At 42.3% G+C, this 24,975-nt stretch overlaps 1 protein-coding gene across 2 annotated transcripts in view; it reads right to left on the bottom strand.

Moving 5' to 3' along the window:
* arhgap32b (Rho GTPase activating protein 32b) overlaps positions 1 to 24,975 on the bottom strand; it is a 78,034-nt gene that overhangs the window by 9,419 nt on the left and 43,640 nt on the right. The window contains exons 6-15 of one of the 2 annotated variants that reach the window (XM_076161219.1): positions 19,558 to 19,644; positions 17,737 to 17,874; positions 16,482 to 16,574; positions 16,246 to 16,368; positions 15,877 to 15,954; positions 14,180 to 14,261; positions 12,657 to 12,707; positions 12,149 to 12,223; positions 1,713 to 1,862; positions 307 to 409 (exon numbers count right to left, since the gene is read on the bottom strand). In XM_076161219.1, coding sequence (XP_076017334.1) covers positions 307 to 409; positions 1,713 to 1,862; positions 12,149 to 12,223; positions 12,657 to 12,707; positions 14,180 to 14,261; positions 15,877 to 15,954; positions 16,246 to 16,368; positions 16,482 to 16,574; positions 17,737 to 17,874; positions 19,558 to 19,644 — 980 coding nt within the window. Of the gene's footprint in view, positions 1 to 306; positions 410 to 1,712; positions 1,863 to 7,229; positions 7,442 to 12,148; positions 12,224 to 12,656; positions 12,708 to 14,179; positions 14,262 to 15,876; positions 15,955 to 16,245; positions 16,369 to 16,481; positions 16,575 to 17,736; positions 17,875 to 19,557; positions 19,645 to 24,975 lie in introns of those variants that run through there. The other variant, XM_076161220.1, reaches the window with a different exon arrangement.

Raw genomic sequence — 24,975 nt, 5'->3', positions numbered from 1 at the left:
TGTTTTTGTCAGGCCAGATAGTAACATCACACATTACTACAACACGTGATCTTACCCCCGTGTGACAACATGAGCTAGTAAAAGCGACAGTTACATTCCTGGTTACAATGTATTTCTCCCTTTTTATAGATGCAATAAACCCCAGGATGGAATGAATTTGTTATCAGCATGCAGATGTGGCTGATAGTGGGATTAGATGCGACAAAGGACATTGTTGTGAAGACTGGAAAAAAAACAACACTGGGGCCACACACACACACACACACACACACACACACACAATTTCATATGCGGTGTGTTTTGTACCGCAGTTTCTGGATATTTGAGGCGATTCCCGAGAGGCGGTAGATGCCATCCACCACGCCATGCTTCTCCAGGAACTCTGTGCAGCTCTTGAGGACTTGCGGTACTGTGAAAGGAAGAACAGCCCACCGTCACATAGCATCTCCTTTGGTCAATATTTGTCCTATAGTCTTCACACTCAAGGCCAAGGATAGGACGGCTTCTCTTTTTGAAGTGCGTCGCCGTCGTGAACCCGGCTTGAGTTCAGTTAGACATGAAGTTTGTCTCGTTTTTTGACCTAGGCCCTTTTACAACATTGTTTGTGCGCCAGCCTCACCTCGGAAAAAAAACAGACCTTCATCGTTTGACTTTTGCGACCATGAATCATAATGTGGGAGATAAGAAAAAGCGTGTGTGTTTAGGAGAGAATGTGTACGTCTGGAAAGAGGTTCCCGTGCCTCCCACTCCTCACACATCATTCAGAGGACGACAGCGAGTGGGACACTATCTGAAGCAGCTGTTGAGACAAATTCCACACATAGCCAAAGGGCAAAGGAGGCGAGATGGGAGGGGAGGGGCTTCTATCCTCCAGCAGAGGACAGTGAGGCTGGATGAATCAACTCCACTATTTTCCCCCATACATTTTTGTAATGAGGTCTGGATCACCTCCCCTCTTTCCCTCTCTCCCTCCCCTCTAGCTTGCAGTAACCTTTCAATGTTTACAGGCCACTGGAGCAGTCAGAGCGCCTTGACCCCTTGACCCAGTGTGACAGAATGTCTTATCTTGCCGTGTCAAGGTGAGCCAGGACTCACGGAGGCGGAGGATCGACTCCTTCGCTGTGACGCAGAACGAGCTTGTTAACTGAGCAGCAAAGTAGTAACATGATTTAATTCATTCACTAAATCTGGATTTTGTCCCAAAATATGATGAAAGTACAAGCAAAGCCTTTTAGTGTTAGCATATGTGCCAAGAATTTGTGTTGTTTTCAGAAGATCCATTGTGAATTTCATCTAAATAACATTAGCTCATAAATTGGCAGGAAGTGAGCAGCAGCTGTGTGTTAGTGTGTGGCGAAATTCACTCAATGAAATGTGACTCGCGTAGCCATGACATCAGAATGTGAACATTTACAATTCGCTCCTTAATTCAAGCATTTAAGCATCATGATGAAAGCATCCTGAACTTGTAAATACTCTTTGTAGCTCATGTCACCACAAACATATGACACCAATTAGTATGTAAACACTGATCTGATATGAATCTGATTCCTGTCTTTAATGTATCATAGCAATGACTGATTATTGATCGACAGGGTCTGAATTTTCAATAGAAGGTGATACTATTTACCACATTAAATTGGATGAGGAGCTACATTTGGTTCAAGTTTGCTCAGTGACGACTAACAGAGGCGTGTGGACATGATTCTCACCATCATGGCCTGAGTTGAGGAGATGTTCTCCCAGGTCACAGCCAAACACCCTCTCGCGGAGGATGCCCCGCTGCTTCAGCTTCTGCTTGGTGGGCCTGGACTTCATGAAGGAGCGTAAGAAGGTGATCAGCTTTCCGTGCTTCTTAGACACTGTGGAAGGAAGGAGAGAAAGGACGAGTCAACAACACGCTCTCAAGGCTGTTCAACCTACCCGACCGCCATCTCAGATATCTTTGCACACCTGTTAACCAATCCCAGAGCTTTGACACCGGCTCAGTTTTCACTCGAGGCCTTTGGTTTAGAGTGCCGGGCTACAATCCGTGCATGCGATGCTATGAAACCTCATACGAGCTGGTGGAGTTTGTCCCATTGTGGATTTTAGCCTCATTCTAATGCAAACCCTTCCATTATGCATGTGTAGTTTCCTTGAAGTGTAAGCTTGGCTCTTAAATACCACCTCCCTGGCAACTACAAAGGAATCCATCCAATACCAGGATCCTCTGCTCCCCTTCATAACAAAAAACACTGCAGACCTACTTCAAAAAAACCAAACCGTATTCATCAGAAGCCGCGTCTGGGAAAAGGTTTTAAGCCTCTTAAACTACACACCAGTTGTTTTCGCCGCTTTGCAGTGATCTGGAAAGGATATCAAGTGAATCCAAAAAGGAATCCACAGCGGTGGAACAATAGAGCCGGCAAAGCCATCAAACATTTGTTCGAATGATCTTCAATGAAAAGCATAACACAGTCAACTGGTGAAATGACAGGAGCAGAGTATTTTTCTCCTTAAGTCTATTCACCCGGACCACTTACTGCAAATGACAGGAAGTTGGATGAAAACACAGGTTTCCTTCATGTGAACATTCCGTTCAGTTTCACTCTCCTAACAGAAACGTGCTGCAAAACTTAAACTAAACCATAACCAATGAATCATGTTAACATAACTAAAAACAATTACATTGCCTGATCACCTGAGTCTACTCGTCTGTCTTTCCTCATTTGTCACAGTGACTTTGGGTCGCAACTCCCTCTGCTCTTCATTCACTCTGTCATTGGCCACACTATTACATTTCCAGAATCTTTCAGACTGATAAAAGATCCTGCTGCTTCCCGTCCATGCTCCTGAAATCTGAGATGGCATTGAGTCACAATCTGGAAGAAATAAAAAGTCTCTGATTTAAGATGGCAGCTTTATTTGACCATGAGTGGGTGATCATTGTATTCGGCCACTTTGTTAGCCATAGAAACAAAACTGTAATCCGGGAACGTGACTTCATCTTTCAAAACAAAGTGACTGCATTAATGTCTCTTCTGAGGTCTTCTGGGGTAAAGTGGAAAAACTGCTGTGTCCTTTTTTTCTTAACAGGGCAAATTCTTTTAACTGATTATAAACACAGTCACGATTGCAAATCTTCCACTTCTCTCATGCTTCACCGACCTGACATCACACTTTAAATTCTCTCCGGCATCTCATGGACAGTTGGTCGGCTAAAGCTGATGAACAGGTTGCATTAATAAGATACAGGATTTGGGATTCATTTAAATAAACAGTCATGCGGTCTGAAAGTGTTTGGAGAGAGGCACTTCCTTGCTGTTTGCCGAGCGAAGCTAAGCTTTGCCCTGTTGCATTACAGCAGAAAGTAGGCCACTGCGAACCATCCTGCATCTCCCAGAACAACACAAGCAGAATTAAAGAAAGCAGCTGCACCGTCTCCTGCAGCAATGATTTGTTAGGTTTGATGATGTTGTGATTAATTCATCAACGAGACCTTTACAGCTGGAACCCCAACGCGCTCTCCTGATCATTATTATGAAGCATCAGACTTGACCCCTTAGCCTGAAGACTGTCGAGTCAAAACTAATGAGCGTTTAAATACATACTACAGAGGTAAACTGCATGCGGCACACTTAGCTGAAAGCCCACAGAGTACAATGCAAACACTAATGAGCTGATGGAAATGTAGAGTTACAGCAGTACTTTTTGGGTTGTGTTGTCAGAATAATAGCAAAAAGATGTAGAGAAATATGGGCACAAGTAGAAGAAACTGTGCTCAGTGACGTTCTCAGAGAAATTAGAGTACTTACACTTAAACTAGTCATGAAAGGTGTTACTTTGGGTAGATATGTGCACATGAAAACACATGGGATGACTTCTGCATTAAAGGGGAACTTTGCAAAGGGAGATTTCTATGATATCACAAGGGTACTTGCTCTTAAGCAAGTGTTACCACGAGTTTGAAAATTAAAGTCACTCTTAGATCTCTTGTTTTCGCAGTGTAGATTTGTAGCTTTGAACACCAACCTGAAGTTACTCTCCTGATGTCTCCAACTTAACCAACAACTCCATCTACACTTGTAAACCCCTTTAAACCTGCTGAATAGTGCTCCACGCGTTTAACAGACTGAATCCTTGTTTACAATTAAATAAATGAGGGAGAACCATTGTAACATTTAAACCCTGGGTAAACAACTTTCAATTTTACTGAAATGCATGCTGATGTTTGCTTTTCTCCCCACACTACTACACAAGCCCAATGCCAAACAGATTTATTGTGACCTCACTCTTCCAAGTAGACAATTTCTGGAGAAAACTTTACAACCCACAGTTTCTACTGCGTGCGACTCCTTTTGAGGTGGCGCAATCAATTCGCAATCAAAGCTCGCCGCGGCGCCAGCATCCACAAACAAGACCCACCGTTCCATTTCAGGGAAAAGTGGAGCTTCAATTTGCCCCACAGGGAGAAATTCCTTCTGTGCTGCTGTGCCCGCAGACAAAACCGCTGAAGCAGCTTTGTTTACTCGCTGTTGAGGCATCAAAACGGGCCTCCAATATCAGGGAGGGAGGGCTGACGGTGCAACTGTGTTGGTTTACACTGACACGTTGCTTTTATTTAGGAACCCAGACTGAGTAAGATATGAGAAAGTAGTGCAAAGCAGGCAGAGACTCCCATCTGGTTACTGTCAAATCAGATGACGGCCTCGGGGACAGCAGCTCTTCAAGTACGCCGAGGCCGCCTGCAGAAAAATGCTGACAAATAGCTGCAATCTGACATGGAGAGGAGCGTTTTAGTTGAGTATATTAACTTTGACAGAGCCTCACCAGTGTGCTCTGTAACCTTAATTGTAAGATTCCTAGTTTGAGTTATCTTACCACAAACAGCTGAGATTAATATATTTCCTATAATCTGTTCCTGGATATTTACACACTGCACAACATTCGTCTGTGTGTGATGTGTGGCAGAACATGTCATCAGCAATATGGTTGGAGTTTCTTTAGGGGTCATGACATGACCCCAAGGATTCTTCAGGATTCAAAACGTCCTAGGTGGAGACAGGGCCCCCAACTGTTCACAGCTCAGGAAATATGAGCCAATCGCCCATGTTTCCCATTTGCATGTATAACAGATAAACTCCAGTAAGGTCAAAACTAAACACAGGAAATTTGGTTAATGCCTGTGGAGCACTGACAACTTCAACACGAGGCCCTCATGATGAAATGTTTGGCCCTCGAGTGACTGTAACTATGACGAGGCTTTTCCCCAAGAGAACGCAGTGAGAGGTTGGAGTATGAGTGGGAGGGGGAGGGGGCAAAGCATTACAGCCAGACCAATTACGGATGTAATGGCAAACGTCATGCTCTGTTTTCTCGCTCAAACCCCAAACTAACCGCCTCATCCCACACGCTACACCTTAGACTTCTAAGTTAACAAGAATTCCTGCATCATAATAATACAACCATCTCACCATATCCTCAATCCTCAATCAGCCAAGTGTACACCGACGGATATTATACAACTATTGTGAATTCCAGTATTCCCTGAATCCGTAAACAAGAGGAGGCTCCGTGGAGCATCACAATGCCTTCAATTCAGCCAACACCTACTTGAGCACTGTGCCCATTTAGGCAGTGGAGCAGGATATCCAAACTGCCCTTCCCCTTGTTGTTGTAGATATTTAAAAAATAGCCTACATGAATAGGGAGGATGTGATGATTACATCACCCACAACAGCAAAGACAATGTTGCCAAACACCAGTTTCGGGTGGAATGTGATCTGTTGTGCTATCCAAAGGCTTCGGCAACAGCCGAGAGCTCTGCTAGGTGGGATAAAAGTCTTCCTCGGGATAAAACAGCAACGTCTACAATCGTGTGTAAAAGAATACAAGAAGTTGTACAAGAATCCAGGGGAGTTTTATACTTGTAAAAAATGCCGACTTTCCTACTTTGTCTACAGTTATCAATAACGTCAATACGCTTAAGGTGTTTCGACACGTGTAAAGAGGTCAGTTATTACGTACTAAAACTCTGTAAAAGTTAACTAAACTATATAGGCCTTTGCCTCGATGGATCTGTCTGGATTCAGAGGATTCTTCCAGAATAGTTTTACTTTTACAACCACCAAATTAACAAGCAGTCTTTGTGAATACTGTTATCTTATCTTCCTGGTTGCTGACACTGAAAAAAGCACATAGAAATCAAACACTGAACCCGGACTTCCTACAAGCAACTCATCCACAGACTGGAAGGAGCCGACTGTGGCTCTGAAGTTAGGGATTCTGACAACAGAAGACAATAACACAGAGCGACACTGTGTTAACGCATCATAACCATCTCCTGTTGGTGTTTCTGGAGGGATTGTTTAGTGTGTAAACAAGAGAGCAGTGTCTGCCCATAAAAAAGCAGCCATGAGAGACAGTGACCTCTGGACACTGAGAGCCTAAGTGTGTGTGCTGATAGCAGAGGCATAATGAGTTATTGTTCCATCTCTCAGAGCACCACTGAGCTGGACTTGAATGGAGGGAAGAGAGGACATGAGGGGCTACGTCAGCTGTGGCATGTGTGGTCTCACCCAATAATTACGCCAAACTACACAGTACATGAAATGCAATCTCTTATTTTCCAATGAGAGTTGAACATGTTTTTGTCATGCAACAGTTGGAGCCCGATGAGTCAAACCCAGCTAGGACAGAAACTCCCAAAGATAAACAGTGAGTACACAAAGTCTGATTAACTTGTGCTAAAAATATAAGGGCGATCACACAAACATCACAGCATCATAGTGCCATTTCCATCTTTGTGCTCTCATCAGAACAGCAATACTACTACAGCATCAATGTGGAGGTACGATACCGCAATAACTGGCTATTACTTTACTTGAACATAGTGTAAACCATATCCACCAAAGATGTATTTGTGTGTTTATAAAGTTACTAATTAGACTCCTTACTTTCTAAAGCCTCTTTTCTTATTTCCATAACATATTGGAAAACAATCTGTGGGAGATCTATGGGAGAGTGAGTGAGGGACGACGTGGAAGGCACAATATTTTCCACACATTTCTCCACATTTCCAGATTGCTCCCCTATCTTCATCACTGAGGTGTAGGTAGTTTTGACACCAACGCGGAAAATGTAGGAATAATATGAGATATATCTAGACGTTGTTCTTTCTTTTGAGTAAAAAGTGTCACGGCTGGGCAACTTTACACACTTCCACACACTCCAGACGCGTTCCTTACCTTGGCTCCATAACACTGGACTTCAAACAAGTCCAAAGTACAGACACACGCTCGTCTTCTACCTTGAGCGAAGACGAAGGAAAACGGCGACAGGAGTAGTTTTTAAAAGTCACCACAGCGGCGTGAAATCTCTGACAAAGACACGGCGACGTTAAAAGTTTCCACGAGTTTAAAAAGGAGCTTGGGTGGATGTTTCTCTTTCTCTCTCTCTCCCCGCTCTGTCAGCTAACAACCGTACTGAAGCTGCTGCACCCAATTGGTTTACAGCCACACACGTGCTGCCTTCGCGTGATGTCGGAAAAAATCAGACTCCTCATTTCCTACCGCTCAACAGCTGCCTAAGCGATTTCTGGTCTCCTACAAATGTAATATGGGACAAAAAGGGACGACCTATTTCAGCACAATTTTCTGTTTGGGCCAAAAAATACTAAATACTAAATCCTGTATCGTCTTGAACACCATCCAATTGTTAGGAACATTTAATGTGAAGTATTAAATCTGTCATAGGTTAAGTCTACCTCTCTTCTCTTTCTGTAAATCAAAACAAATAAATCCACAAGCTTTATCCCAGATTATGTTATATCGCCAACCTATGGAATCAGTCTGTACGACTTTAAACTTGTTTTTAGCAATTTGACCTTGTTGAAATTAATCTCTATATTCAAATCAATATTTAAGAAACATTTTGATTCCCAGAGTCAGCCAATCATTTAATTTGGTGCTGCCCTTTTAATAAATCATAGTAGAAATTTGTACCTAAACCGTACAAATGCAATCACTGCATTCTGTGCCAGTTCACCTCGAAAACAAAACGGTCCGCACGTTCATTCAACATACATACAACAACATATTCAACTTGGAGGGTGTAAATGCTGTAATGCTTGGCTGCATTTAAGCGCATGCATCCAGAAGTAATGAGACAATTGGCCATGTAACACAAAAGGCCTACACAGATGGCTATTCATTTAAAAGACGAAGCAGCGGGACCCAAAAACAAATAGAGAATTTTAGAATGTCACTGATGTTTGTACATATCCCCACTTGTTGTTAGTTGTACATCATTTTTATGGTCCCTTACCCAGAAGACACCCCCACTGTACCAGCAATAACACACTGCTGCAGCACTCATGGCTGTAATTACAATATTTCCAAGTGAAGGCAACATAATAGTGCAGCAGGCAAGAAGCCATTGGCATTGGTTATTTAAAACTGTGGAAAATGCTCCTTTACACTGTGTAACCAGCAGCACCCCCACTGCTACAGATATAGTGTATACTTTGTGCCATGACTGGAGGTCGTTTTAAGTTACTTTCTCTTCACTCTCTATTTCCCCATAATGACTTAATTTTAAACTGGCTCTCATAAAGGCTCAACATCCTGACAAAAATCAAACACAACTGCCTCCAATTCTTTGATGCTATTGACCAACCATCAGACTCGCCCTGGCAGCCAGAATGATCGAGTCTGTTTTACATTTGTCTAAACTATCACTCACGATGGCCTAGCCTCCAGTTTGCAACAGCTCTTCCCAGTTTCTGGCCCCAAAAGCATTACCCTACTAATTCCTTATCTAGCAGGGTCCCTAAGTAGAAATGTTAAGTGAAAGCAAACTCATACAGATTTGTTTTTGGTCTAGCAATAAAAGATTGCACTTAGACTCCCTAAATGCGTGTGATCGCCTCCACTGACAAGTGTTTAAGCTACTCAGTTTGCCAAACAAAGTTTCTCTCAGCTGATCCTTAAATGTCTGTGCTTCCCAGTAGGCAAAAAGGCACTTACAGTGTGTTACATATTTATTCTTATAATTTCCAACAGCTACTTCCAATATGTATTACCTTTAGGATCCCACTAAGTTAAGTCAAGCAAGCACTGATCATAGATCTGTCTCACTAAGTATCAAACTGGGCAAAGCAGAAACACTTTAAACAACAAACAAGCTTAAACAGTAACTTCTACATTTACTGAGGTACAAAGTGAAACACAGGACCGTTTTCTCTCTCAACAGATTGCGTAAACCAGCTGCCAAAGATGGAAGTGGGCCGATTATGCAAGATAGTTAGACCCTCCTCTGATTAGTAGCTATTTATCATATGCTCCCTTTAAAATACAATCGCGTGAAAACTGTACTGGTGGCATTTCTTTAGAGAAGAATTGGCAGAATAATGAGAGGCAGCTGGGTTACCACTGAGACAATAAAACAGTGGATGGAGTTTGGCCAACACAGTGCTTGGGGAGTGTTTGGGACAGATGTCTTTTTGTCAAGAGACGAGCCAAACATCCATCCGCAGCATGGAGTTACCATCATGCTACCTATGCAGGAAGTAGTGAGCTCTCATGCAGGCTGATGTGGTAAACACCTGCTATTCAGCACTGAAAACAATCCATTTCAACCGTGGGAAGTGGAAAAAAATGTTGAAGAAAGTTCAGACTGCAGGAAGATGATGTTGATGTGGGTGAGAATATTTATGAATCCCAATAATGATGCAATCTTACGCTACTGGATGGATTCTCCAGTCTGGTGCAGGCTGGAAGCTCAATTCTGCTGCACTTCATCTTCCATTACTGCCTTAATATACTTCTCTCTCCCAACCAGGATCTCAAAGTTCACCAAAAACCCTGTGGTTCGCAATAATTTAACGATTTGGTACCAATTTAGGAAACACTTTATATTTGCAAGACACACCTGACCTAGGTCCAGTCTCCCTAATTTTTGGACTCTACCTTCTAAGTATGGTATCATATCAGTAAAGGCATATGATGCTTCCTTGATTTGTACTCAGATGGTCATTTTAACAGCTTTTGTTGTTTGTCATCACAACACAGATTGCCTGCAAACCAATTCCACAAATCCACAGACACAAATCAGACACGTTGCTTCTCACAAGTTTCAAAGCTTCCCTTCCTCTCCTCAACTAATGTGGGAGGGTCTGCTTATGTTCAGGACACCACTAATAGGGATTGTTTCTGAGATTTATCACCACATCCTGGATCTACGGGATCAAACGAACCCAAAACTAAGTTGTGTGCCTCGGAGAATGAGCTTTCTCCCCTCTTTGTTTTGTTTGTTTTGTTTCCCCCCTGTGTCTCCCCACTTTTTTCACTTGCCACAGCCCATGAAGCATTTTGCAACTGCTGGTATGGTACAGTGGTATGATGTCACCCTGTAAAAACTGCGCCTCTTAGATCATCATACTAGCAACACTGATGTAATCTGACTCTCCATGGCTACATTGTCTTGTCATTTCAACATATCTTTGCTGGCTGTGGTCAGTTTGTTATCCATTTGTCTGTCCTTGCTCTCTTTCTTGTTTTAGTTCTCTTCTTTTTCTGTTGCGTCTGTCTTTTCTTCCCTTCTGTATGTGTAAATTAATGTCAAAACTTGTCCCATAACTGGATGCTCATTGTAATGCCAGACGCTTTCTTCAATAAAAATATTCAGCAAAACAAATAATAATGATGCGATGCAGCTCTATACACTGCCACTAGCCATTGATTAGCTGAAAGTTTTGCAGGAAGTGCACTTTCACCAAAAGCAACATCCCCCCAAACAAATATGTTGTCTAAAACAACAATCTTCCTTATTGAAGCTTTTACACAAGAAGCCGTGCACCGGAGCAAAAGGAAATGATGTGAGAAGCTTGGGGTTGGGAGGACACATCTTACCCTGTCTCACACATTCTCTTGTCATTTCCCTTCCTCTCCCCTTCTCATAACCAGCTGTCTTGGCTCATACATACACACAGCTGCCCAAACGACTGGCCCCCAGACATGATGAAGGCTTGCACTGTGGGTGGGGGAGGGCGCACTACATCTGGGTCAGTAACTTGTGGGTCTACTGGACTGTCTGGAAAGGCAACAAGGGCAGACTGTCACTCTTACTTAAGTGCTGTGTATTGGGGTAGTTTTCTTTTCAGACGGGCAGAATAGACATACAGGCTGTGGAGTAAGAAAAACCTCATGTCAATGACCCTATTTTTAACTGCATAGGGTAGCATGTCAACAATGTCCATCATTATGTGTGAAACAGCAATAGCTTGTGGTGAATGGAGTGAATCTCAGCACAGCAAGAAAATTTTTCCATAGTTGTGTGCCTCCCTGCAGGAATGTGCTCTTTCAGTCACCATGGAGAGGGAGACAGAGATTCTTACTGTTGCAGGACAAAGCTTAACCCTCAATGGATAGGTTTACAGGCCCCCTCATTGTAAAAGGATTAAATAAATCAAGGCTGGTTGAGACCTAGCACCACGGCACCCCTGCCGTGGCCTTTCAGCGTCAACCAAACAGACACACACAAATACAGCAGGACCTCGTTGAGACACGGGCTATATTGAGCGGCTTTGGGAAACGCTGTAGTAACCTGGATCGCTCCTGGGGTCATTTGCATGCACTTTGTGAGGCGAAAACAAAAAATGCCAAGGCGGCATAAGCGGGGCTGGAAGGATTACGCTGTAGAGGGAAGGCTATGAAAAGGTTGCACATCTACTACAAAACATTTTTCCCTTTTCAGAGGCATGCCATACACCATGAACTGACAACACTGAAACATTCTAAAGCACTGTGATAATTACAAGATTTAAATCACACAGAACCCCATTCAGACTTTACAACTGAAGAGAACGAACACATACACACAAACACACTACACTACACACTACTGGGGCATAACTGCTGTACTATTACTGTACATCCACATAAGAGCGAAAACTAGCCATATTACAGAAAAGTGGGTCACAGGTCACACAGAATAGTTTTAAGGTAGTGAAAGAAGACAGGCCAAAGCTACATCCCCAAATTTCAGAGTACTCCAACATATTTACAGTATAGTGGTATTAAAAGTCACACGTTTACTAAAGGATGTGTTAGAAGTTAGTTCTTGGTTAGGGTTTACAGTGCAGCACACGTAGAGGATTGTTGTCTACCTGAACTTAGGCTGTAGTGGTTTAGTGGGTCGGCCACCCATGCATTGTCCTGATTTACACTCTCCATCTCCAAGTCTGCATGCAGCCCGGTGGACAGATGGACCAACAGACAGATGGATGGATGGATGGACGATGGAGTCATGAGAGAATCAGCAGAGGGAGAGAAGCACTTATAAGTTATAAAATAAAACAGCAGCATTTTTTGGGACTTGAGTGCAGTATGTTTGAAATTCTTATTCAATGCAAAGGCAGCAAACTGTTCAAAAGGTACAGACATGACTAATTGAACAAACCAAAGTTTACCTTCTTTTTATTTTTTTTACTAACCTGCTTAAGTCAACTGTTCAGCACTAAACACATAAAATGTTAACATATTTAATTCCTAACTTGTAATTGTCCAAACAGTAAACACAAAGAGCCATGCAAGTTCAAAAGTGTAAATACACATTTGTGGGGAAGGGGTCAGTGCAATGCAGAAGGTGGATGAAGTGTGTATACCAACACGCACAGGGAGGGAAGAGACTCCATGAAGCAGGCTGCAGGCCAGAGCAGGGGGAGGCTGAGGCAGAGGAGGTGGAGTCACAGTCAAATGCAAAATTTAAGTCAAACGCAAACACTGTATCCCTGTGCAGTCGAACAAAGACAGTATTAAAGATGTATTGGAACCGTGGAGAACGAGCAGTGCAGTTCTGACACAAACAGGGAGCTGACAAGCTAGTTTTTCTAATCTAATACATCATTTAAAAACACAATAGTTGATTTTCTTAGAACAGCTAGCAAATAACTGCAAAAGGGCTGTTCAATACAGAAGCCAATCTAAAAATTAGTACTTAGGGCACTTGAATAAAGTATGTGACACTGGAAGGAAACAAATTACGACATATGCAAGTTATGGAGTCCAGCAGAGTAAAACACTGCAACGAGCACCTAAATGTTGCCTAAAAGCAGGGGAGTGGGTAGGCAGATTAATGCAAGCCTTTGTGTGCACAGCAACTGTTACGTCTCCCCCACAAGATGCAGTTCCGATCAATCATATGGTCTTAATCAAAAACTTGAATGGCACATGAGATGACATGGACGTCCAACAGCACCAGGAGCCCAGCGGCTGTAATAATACCCCATAATTGTGAATTTTGCGGTGTCGATTTCTTCTCTGGTTTGTCATCACTTATCCAGTTACTGGGATTCCTGGTGGCCTTTCATTGGTTAGACTCTGGCTCCGTTCGCCCACCAAAAGAGCCAGCCGGAGGGTTGCGAGAGTGAGTCATATTGGTTTAATCAATATTTTGGATTTGGAAGATGTGACGTGGATTCATGAAAGACCTTGAGGTTTGATCAAAGGAGCTCAGTTAATGTAAAGTGACATGCCCGTTGCTATTTTCATTGGCTGCGGTAATATGCAACGTGTGAAGAGGGGGTGAGGGTAAAGTTCAAGTGCAGCACCAGTTAGACGCTCTCAGGAGGGTTAAAGGGTTTAAGGTGCACTTAAGGGCTTATCTGTCTGCTTTTACCAGCAATAGACCAGCAGTTATTTTCATGGCATTTGAATTTCATGAAGTCAATACAACATTATTAGCTATGTAAGTGGATGATCTGTGTGAATAAGAAATTACCATTCACGACAACAACCTTACAATTTGGACTTTATATTGCCATGATAACATTTCATTACTTATATATGCTTGTCGGTGAAAAATATGAAATTTCGCTAAGATATTTGCACATCATCACAAAATATCTATCAATGCATGATGTATTATCCCAGGAATGCAATATAAAGATCTTTTTGACATCAAAAGCACTTCTCTGATGCAACAAATCGATCACACTTGCAATAATATTCAAGGACTAGGTTTGAGATCCACACACACGCACGCACGCACACACACAACCACCCACCCACCTAGTCGCATCATCCATCACCCTTTTCCTGAAAATACAGCCATTTCAGTGGTGGGGCATTAACAACCACCAGTGATTACTTCCTTCCACCAAAATTTCCTCTGAGCAGTTTAAGAGAAGGAGTAGTACCTGGTTTTGGCACCGAGTTGGTCATAGACTGCGGCACTTTATCATTTATGAGCTCCACACACTCGCTGGGAAAGAAGCCAACCTGGGGAGAGAGAATAGCAGTGAGAGAGGCAGGAGGAAGCACAAACACAGTTGGAGAAAAACACAGTGAGAAAGTGGAAACACTATTAGCACACTTCACTCCTCGGTCAAGTGTTGGGTCATGTGATTCTGGTTTACTGACAGAGACGTTGAATGTAGAAATAAAGTGGTATTGAACAAGTGTGCATGTAGTTATTCTGTGGCAGATTCATTACATGGCCTTGGCTGCTTCCCGTTCATTTTACAGTAAATCTGACTGATTTGTGGGCCCCCACAACTGCATTAGCTGTATGGAACTATAGAATATATAGAACGTTTCCCTACTATCCACATGGCTGTACGTATCTGTCAGTTTGCTGCAGTACACTCTTTTTTTCCTCCACTGGTGCACAGCTCTCAGGTTTAGTTCCACAACCCTGCAGTGTTTGTTACCCTGCGGTTGTCATGCAGGCTACACCCTCCTAGTGGAGAGAGATGGCACTGCAGATGTGTTTTTTATGTCACTGCAGTCTTTGCATGGGCTGTTTGATGACCGGTTCCCCCTGTGCCCGCCACAAGTGTGAGCTTCAGTCTGGCTTCAAGAAGAGCAACTGATACATTTACCAGTTGGCTTTTAATCAATGTCTATCAGAGTAAATTGCTATTCATCGCTTGATGTCTGTTCAGATAGAGAGGGTCTGTTAACCGAGAAGAGAACGGCAGCCTCCAATCACTGGCTACTTCTCTTAGGTATAAAAGGAACTGATCAGTAACTGCCTGCTGGCTGCCACCCTGCCAGTGAGCCTGGAAGGCATGACTTCTCCTTGTGGGCAGAGAGCCAAAACACACAGGACGATGGGGCAATATGGAATGAGGGTAACGTGTTGGCTGTGAACCTGTGGCAGCAAAAAAAACCAACTGGGTCAATGCTGAGGTCGGGGGAGGTTCAGCCAAGCCGCCAGCACAAAGCCAAGCTTTGTTGCTGCACTGAAAAACTCAGCTAGACCTAATTGAATGTCTGAAGCAGGGTGCTTAAAAGTCTTAAAATTGTACGCATGAGCTTGAATGAATGAATGTTCAGATAAAGGCCAGAAAATTTATATTTCTCCTTATGATACACACATTGATTGACCTATTCCTTTAGCAAACAACCGAAAAACCTCTCTTAGCACTAGGATTCTTTCTATCAGATTTATAGAAAGAATAAATAGATTCAATAGATTCTGATCTTTTGCCTTGCCTGGTTCCTCATTGCCTTGCTCCAATCCTTAAAGTAGCAGGAAGAGCAGCAACTGGGGGAGTTGATGTAATATTATAACAAAAGTCCTGAAGAGAACGCAGAGCCTCTTTTTGGGTTATACTGAAGACGGTGTATGCATATGGATGAAGTCAGGTACAGAGGAAGGCAAACAGCCTGTAATCTGAACAGCTTCAGTTAAAATAGGATTTGTAACTCTGTCTTTGAACAAACCGAGCATTTGTGATGTTCTACACAACAAGATTGTCACTTTGTCCACATGACACATCCAATAACATCTAAGTGTAATTGAATTTCTACAGCAAGAGCCATGGAAAAATGTTGATGTGAGTTTTCTGTATCCACCCCCTGCCTGAGAGCCATTTTATGAGCTGCAAACCTGAAAGCCGTGCTTGCCTCTCCACCATGTGGTGTCTTCTTTAGGAGGCATGTCAATAACGGACACAATGTCACCAACCTGCAGAGAGCATCAAAGAGATGAGGGAAGAGTAAAGGGTACATTTTAGAGTACATGAAATAAAAGTCACATTTTCTTACAATGACTATTTGCAATGTAAAAGACAATACTAATCTCTCCTTTCTTTACCCCACATCTAACAAATTCAGTTATGTACTCGTTAATGTATTGTATGTAAGACAACAACAAGGAAATATCTGTCAGAGATTCAAATTCACGTATATTCCATTTTAATGCAGGTAGAGAGAGAGATAGAGAGGGATGGCGACGGAGACAGTTGAGGGTCGTCACCTCGAAGGACAGCTCGTCAGCGGCTTGGGCAATGTAGCGCTTGATGACGTGGGCAGCAGCAATTGCCGGCACATTGATGGACGATTCCTCATGGACCAACAGATGATTGCCTTTATTGTCAACCTGGAGAACATGGAAGTTTTAGTGAGTGTTTGACATTTTAGTGATCAGAGTTTGACACTTATTTAAGCAAAATCCAGTCAATATAATTTTCACAATAAACAACGCAGCCATACCTCCATCCATGTGAGGGCAGGTCCACAGTTGATCTTGTTGTCCGCAATGGCTGAGAGCCGGGAGAGGTAAGCCAATAACATCTGGGAAACGGACTAACAGGGACAAAGACACAAGCCAGTTAGAGAATCATTACATTTAATACACAGTCATTCCTTCAATAGTGCTCAACTGAATATTAATTTGAACTTAATTTCAGCCAAGCTATAGAGACCATTCCAAATGTGTTAAATAAGTACCATAAGATGAGGCGAGCACATTTTATCATGCATGAGTTGAATAACAACTAGGGCTGTGCTGGCCTACAGGTTATTTCAATTCAATTAAATATCCAACCAACTCAGCAGCGCAGCATAATCATACTCATGGAATTAAATTTCTTGAATTGTTTTGTGATTGGTTGTTTTTCTCTGCACTGCCACATTGTCGACATGCAGAATTAAGATGCTGACTGGAAAGAAAAGAATGATATGATATGAGAAAGATTGATAGAGAATGTATCCGAGTTTTCCAAGAGAAATGGACAAACCATTATTTTCTTATTGAAGTGAGAGATAAACCTGGGATATGTCAGCAGTAATGAAACCGCCCAAAACATGCTTAACAAAATGAGCTGGGTGGACAAATGTGTCTAGAGTCTAAAAATCAATGCTCTTTGGTAAGTTTGGAATCACAACAAGCCGCTTTCACAAAACCTTGTTGTTGTAGAGACAACGTTATTCAGGCGGGTTATGTAGTGAGCGAGCTAATTGCAAAGAAGAGGCCCTATTCAGAAGAAGAGTTTGTGAAAGAGTGAGTCGCTGCTGCTGTGGAGTTGCCACTGAACTGAAATGGAGGGAAATTTGGCAGGAACAGCTAATCCCAGAGAGAGACTGGAGACTGGAGGGGACAATTATGTGCTGACGGCAGCTTTGTAATACTATCATTCTTAAATCCCCACACAATGCTCCTCAGTGATAAACTCGTTTTACCAGTTTGGTTTGATCCGTGTGCAATCTGTCCATAAAGGTTTTGCCCAGTCATTCTTTTCATTTAGGGGCCGACTAAAGCACTGATTGGCATTGTGACAACATTAATTAAATCTGAGTAATATTTAAGGGAAGCTCATTTCTCCAAATGAACACAAGCATTGATTTTGCAAATTAAAATGTGCGGGGGGGAGCGGGTGTGTGCGTAATCCATACTTGTCTCGCCTCTCACAACTATTACTTCTTCAGTTCAAATAAACTGTGTGGACGTGTGTTTATGTGAGTTTACCTCTGTCTGATCGGTCAGACTGTCTAAACGTGGCAGCTCAGGCAACTGGGAGAAGCGCCTGTCATATATACAGAGATGCAGGTGCTTGTCCAGAACACGGAAATCCTCATAGCTGCGCTTCACGATCCAGCTTCGTCCCTGCAGAAAGGTTAAAAAGTGAGGTTTCATAAGGGAGGGGCGGTGAAGCTTTTATTTGGACAATGTAGCCCTCTGTGGTGCACTGCAAGTACACACAAAGCGGCTGGAGGATTTATGTTTCTCTCCATCTAGATTTGAGCAAAACCTTGAACCCCTATATTATGGAAGAGTCAACAACTTGAGGACCCGAATGTACTTTAGTACACGAGTACTTTAACATGCTACCCACAACATTGCCCCTGTGCCTTCACATCTGTGATTTTGAAAACCACGCCAGGCTTCAGACTGGTGCAAAATCGAGACTAAACCTCAAGGTTAACCGCTGGCTGCACGATATTTGGGACTGGTAGTTCAACCTCGCAGGAAACATTACAAAAGAGCCACAGAGTCAAGACCACTAAAACTCACCCACACTGCTGTCAGTCTTTATTCTCAGGTATCAACTGATTTTGCTACAGATCTTTTCTTCTCACAAAGAATATCTATATCTCAGTCAGTCCTTCCTAGTGTAATTGTGGCCATTTATCTCCAACAGAGCACATGCACGCCAAGAGAATCTTGTGCTCATTCCACCACATGAAATAAAAGATTTTCTTTCTGTCTTTGAGTTATTCCATGGATTTCTTGTTTGTTTTTTTATCCAGCAACCCAGGGTTCCAAGCCTCAAAAAACCCACAGAGTGAAACTGGTGATGAAAAAAAGTTGTGCTTTGATTTGGCCTAGAAAGATGTGTGTGTACTGGAGCCAGGGCTTGTGCGACTGGGACTGCAGTGCAGTGCTCAGCCCGCAAAAGAGCTGGCTGGGAGACACACTGCTGGGAGGGAACTCTTTGCATTTTCCGCCCCAGTTTCAGACGGTGCTTCTGGTTACCCACCCCTTTCTGAGTCTGCGGATCAGTACCACTCTCACTGTGCTGTTCTACTTTCACCATTAGATTGTCTTAGTGCAGAGCTTAGAGCCAAATGTTTTCAATTCTTTTTGTTTTTTAGACTGGTGTAGATTTAGCCCTTTTCCGATGGCTATAAGAAGCTGGAATTTCCAAGTAGTATTGAAGCACACACGTATGTGGTATTGCCAAGGTCAGGCAAATGGAATAAGATCTGTAGAGGAACATAAATTAAACCAAAATCGAAGAGGTCATTGGACAAGATTGAAACACAGCTTCAGAATGGTTGATGTGTATGTGTACTCTATCCCTGAACCCATGTCCAATTCTGGGTTGAACAAATTTCTTCAAAACCTTTTCTATGATGGAAACATAGATAATTCAACAGCACATCAAATGTAAAATTGGTACTTTATGGATGCTGCCAACATGAGTGGCTGAAAGGTTTAATAATACCATAGGAACGTCTGAAATATGAAGCACTGCAACCTTTCCTCTGAGTGACCCACATTAGAGGACTTTGACACATACTGACCCGTTCCATTAAGCGAGGCAATCAAAGCTACATATTTCAGCACAGCTAAAATCCTGAAAATTTTATAAGCACACGTAAGCACGTCAGAGCTTAGGGGGACTAAAAGAATCTGAATCTCTCTACCTTCTACCTGACATTCACACAACAGCTCCTTTCAATTCAGACACACATGACTAGATTCTTCAAATAACAAACAAATGGTCACAAAAATGATCAATTGCTGTTGATCAGCCTGGAAGAACTGTGGACTGCTTTGCCCTACCTGGCAGTAGATATGAACTAAGTACACCAGCTCCTTAGATTCGTAGCCATTCCGTGTCACTTCACACTGTTCATCTCCAAGGGATAACTGGAAGAAAGAGAGAGTGAAGTGTTAGGACATTTCTTCATACATAAGATCAGACAATTGATAACAACCCAGCCTTCATTTAAGGTCTTTTGTCTCAGTAACCTTTTCATTTGGCATGGCATGAAGCTCTCCCTTAATAGTGTGGCATCAATCATGGCTTATAAGTTCTTCAACTCAACTTAATGGACCAATAGGCCAGCCCATCGTTACAAATTCATGATGTGTGGACACAAACATTTTTTTTAAATCCCACCCAGGATCCAGTTGTTTCCAGATATGTCAGGAAGTATCAATGTAACAAAAGTACAATATACACAGACGTTTACATAAAGGTGCAATTATAAACTTGTGGAATCCTAAATTTGAAAAACAATATAGAAATATGCTGCTATCAGACATTGTAAGGAGGTCATCTTTACTCCAAATATTTTATTTTCATTTCCCTACTACTAGACTGACAAAGCAGGCATGAATCCAGAACGCACATGGCTCTTGATCTTAGAGTACAAATTCCTTTTCATGGTTAAAATGGACCACTGACATAAATTCTCTGAAAATAAATATATTTTCTTTAAAATGATTACACTGCAGGTTGACCAGTGTTATCGGCCCACATCTCAATGAAATATTGATGAGGTAAGGAGGATGAAGCATGGAGTTATGCTACAGTTAGCATCTGTTACAGGTCTTTAGTGGACAGCACTACAGAGAATAATATAGACAACTGAAGCATACCACAAGATCAAATGTATTGAGAGGGAAGTTCCTTGCATATATGCTTTCTTCTGCTTCATCATTGTGCCCAGACCCTCGAGTAGATATTAACATTGAGACCCTCAGTGTCCTTTTACAAAGCAAGCACTGGAGCTGGAACGGGGAAATAATTACACATCCACCGCGTTCTGGTGGCTTACATTCTTTCCAAAGCCTTAATAGGAACTACACAAGGTTTTCTGTATTTACCTATTTGATATATCTTTGAGACATTAAGATCAAGTTTACTCAAGCAGAAATTCCTACTGAGCAATTTTATCCCACTCTGACTCTCGCCAGGTTCAATTCTTCTTTCATATGCAATCTCATTTTTTACTCGCCACCTGTCCATTCCCTGGGCGAGTGAAGTTCTGTCTCTGTAAATGTTGAATAGCAAGGAGGAGGGAGCCACGGAACAAAGGTTATATTGTGAAAGTCCAATTCCAGCGGCACTGAAACTCTATAACACCCTGGGAGGACCTACGGCTGAGGAGCGGTGTCGGTGTTTCTGACCGCGTCCCTCTGCTTATAAGTGTCCCTGAAAGCTTTTCATTCGTTTTACATACCGCCACTCTCCTACTTTACCCCTCTACTCTGAACGCCCCATTAGACTTTATACAGATTGGCACTTTCAGGGCAAAAAGACATTTTGCAAATCTCTCTTTCAGTGAGTCCAATGTAGTTTTTCCATTGTTGGTCGTTTCTATTTCTTCCTCCTGGTCATAATTTGTCCATGGCTGCGTGAATCACCATTGAGGGGCCAGTGGGCAGAGCTGGACGTTTGGTTAATTTGGGCAATTCCTCAGCTGGTCTAAACTCTGCTTTGTCAAACAGCAAAAACTCCATATTCCTGGATGTACCATCTCTTCCAAATAAGCTAAAGCCACTGTCATCCTCTTTCAAAGATGCCAATAATAGCTGATCCATTTTTTCTTCTCCACCTACCGAGTCTCAAAGAAAGAACTCCAGCTCTTAAGGACAATGTTCCAGCTTACATCATTTTCAATTGTACCCTTGTAATTGTGACATAAATCGTCTGCTGCACTTTCAAACAGAATAAACATTCTGCTCGGACAGAGATCCTAAAAAGCAAGATTTTCATGCGCTTAGAAGGTTCCCTAAACAGATGGAGTAAATAGACCTATTAGACCAATGACATGGTAGCAAATACGGTATTGGAATTGTTCTGATTCCCATTTACCTGCCTTGACAGTTAACTGAGGGGCTGCAGTAAAAAGGGCTTTAACCAAAGTCCTTTTCTGTAGCTTTGTTTCATTTCAAAGAGAGAAAACGGTAAATGAGCCAATGCTTGTGTACTATCAGCACTGAGCAACCTAGATTCAATTCAATACCAAATCTGTTTTGTTGGCAGAGCAGCCAGGCAGGCTGAAAAAAAACTAACTTGAAGCACAGACCCACAGAGGCAGATAGCGGACCTAAGTGCAAATTAGATTTGGGATTCACTGCTGTGGCAAAACAAAACAAAGACCAAACAGAACTGTAACAAGCATCTCCTCAGCAATGTTTTTTGCAATGACAGATCACACCTGTGAAACAAGTGACAAATGGGTTTTCTGCAATTGTTTAGCATTGTAAGCCCGCAATGGGGAAAAGGTTCCCCACCGTTGCTGTATAAGAATATAAAATAGCCAGCAGCCTTAACGCTACTGTACGTAGATAGTAACGGATCGTGAGAACAGGAGAATCTTCCAGTGATGCTCAGAAATCTTACAGGCTCATTGTAGCAAGGAGCAAGAGTGAAGTGAGCAGAACATTTGGTGCTTCCATTCAGTTCATTCATAGTTATGTAACCCATAACTAACCTTGTAGGTAGTTGTATGAGACAGTAAATACAAAGCTCTGCACTGTTTGACATGGACATCTCCCCACTTATGCAACAAACAGAACACATTGGCGACTGGTCCTGCGGAGTAGTTCATCAAAATTATTGTCCACAATGAATATGCAAGACAAAGAATAGTGCATCTCAAACCGAGTTGCGGTTGCAATTGCGACTCTAGGCCTCCTCTAAGTGCATAATACTTCACACACTACATTGAAAGACGTTTCTGCTTTGGCGAAACATTGAAAGCCTGCCACTTTGGCTTAACATACAGGTAGGTTGCACAATCACAAGCTCCTTCCCGAGTTCTGTTATTCAACTGGGAACGAGTCGGGAGTTGAGATGCTTGCACAGTGTTTAGCTGAGATCCTGCTGTTTATCCCCCGTTGCTGTAGTGTTGCTGTTCACCACTGTGTCTCTAACTGTACCAGAAATGTCTGTTAAGCTTAGATGGAGAGCAGCTCCATAATTTCTTTGTGGGTCCAGTTTGTGCAGTTTTTTTTTAGCTCTTGCAAGTTTTACAAGATTTGCAGGCAAAGAAATAAGCAGCAGCATTAAAATCCCTTCCTCGTCTTGTATGCAGGCTTGTGCCTGCCCACTACCTGCTTTTTAACTACATTAAAATTAAAAACTCATGCTGTTGTGAAGGTGCCGCTCACTAAGATTGGCATTGCAGCTTTGACAGCAAAGCGATGGGAGTGTAATTTCAAACATGACCTCAAGGTGTTGCATCTAGCAAGTCCAGAGCAGATTGGATTTTCATCTCAACCATATTCATCATTAAGTCAGTTTCGGAAGACATCATTGCTGTCCTTGGTCACAGTCGAATTCAGATTGAAAAGGTGATTGAAGGTGATTTTCCGAGGATAGATTCTCTCTATTTTAGTAAATGATTATTTCATGTAATCTCCCTTTGTGAACAGCTTTCCGTGCCTTGTGATCTTCTCAATCATCTCTCAATTATCAGTCTTCTTGATCGATTTGCTCTCCCCAGCTTTCCACAGCAGTATCCAAATTGCTATTTTACATTCATTTCCTGCTTTGGACTTTTCGGTAAATGCTGCTTTTGTTTGTTCTGGAGAGGTCTTTGAATATTTTGCCTTTTACTTCTTATTTATTACAATTATTATTATTTCTCTCTCTGTATTGTTGTCAGTGAAAGCAAATTGTAACTGTCCACGAATTAAACTCTATGTTCCTCCAAGAGATTTTTGGAGTTATCCACAGATAGTGAGTCAGTTCAGTTCACATTTCTACACAGATGTGGAAATGTATGTACATCTAAAATCATTGCTAGATCTTGACAAATTGTTTTATGTATACACCTTATTATTTTTTATTGTTGAAATTGGACTTGTTTTACTTGAGCCAATGGTTCCCGGAATGGGGGGCGCAGCGCTATTGCGGTGCCAGATGGGAAGAGGGACGATACAAATAAGTTTCTCCTCAGGCAAATGAATGAGGCCATACTTCTTCATATAGCAGTGTCCAGATAATATTATTGCTCCATGTATGTGTATCCTTATCCATTGTTTGATTTTATCCGCGCTGCTTCACAGTTTGCGCTGATCAGCACCGTTAGCTTGGCTAGCAGTTAGTTTTGCGTTACAAGCCCAGTTGTGAGGGATTTAACTAATTACTATTATTAACGCAGAAGAAGGGAGCGATAGGGGGACGATTCTTATCTACAGAAGGGGGGTCCTTCAGAAAAAGTTTGGGAACCACTGAGGTAAGAAATTTCAGGTTGTTCATCATATGTTTTGTAAAAAGATAGTTAAATAAAAGGAAACATTTGCAATATGAACTTGTACCTCTTTGCACGAAAACAAAAGTAAAATTTGGAGTTGTCCATTTATATCCATTTATAGGTTATTATGCTATGATTTTACTAATCTGGCCAGCTTGAATCTAAATTAGGCTTAATGTGGCCCCAAACTAAAATGAGTTTGACACCCCTGAATTGAGGTATTGATTGGTTACTTCCGCAATGGATCTGTACAAAATCCCATTTACATCGCCTGCATAAAACAGCACTGCACCTTCCTAAAAACTATGCAATATCCTTAAAACAATGTTGCTCTCTATGTCACATTTGCCACATCAGCAACAACCAAAGTTACTATTCTTTTAAAATAATGTTTCAGTCAAACACCCCCAAAAAAGAGAAAGATTTTGTGTGCAAAGTGCAAGCATATGAATTCATAAACCAGAGATCCCAGAGGTTAAATTGCACTGTCCCTTTAACAGAGGTCTCTGCAGAGAAAGACTAAACTTAAATCCAACAGCCATATTTTGATGAGTGTTGCAGGTACACAGGGAAAAGGGCAAGCAATGAAACATACAGACCAGCAGCATGAAAATGAGTTAGAGCAAATAGGAAGGATGGATGTAAGAGGAAGACTGTGGTAGCCACCGTCAGAGAAACCCTTTGTACTCACTGTCGCTTGAGTTGTGTCTTCACTCCTTCCCTGATTTAGTTCCTACTCTTTCCTCTCCTTCGTGCCATGCAGCAGCTCAGAGTCGTGTCCCTCCTTAATACTCCAGCACCTGTCCACAGACTCTATTTCTCACTCTATGTAAGAGTGTACGGGGTTCCCCGAGTGTGAGAATGTGCGAGTGTGCATCCCGTCACGCAGAGTCCCGTTTCACCAGCGTGGAACACAATTCCCCTCAGTGCGACCTAAATGTCAGCTCTCCACTTTTCTTTTACGCACAGCCTAAGCTCGCCCAGTGTG

This window comes from Genypterus blacodes, unplaced genomic scaffold (genome assembly GCF_046128005.1).
Source record: "Genypterus blacodes isolate CSIRO-AG114 ecotype Tasmania unplaced genomic scaffold, CSIRO-AGI_Gbla_v1 ptg000111l_1, whole genome shotgun sequence".
NCBI lineage: Eukaryota > Metazoa > Chordata > Actinopteri > Ophidiiformes > Ophidiidae > Genypterus > Genypterus blacodes.
Note: the sequence above shows the minus strand (reverse complement) of the source record. Positions and strands in the feature narration are given on the sequence as shown.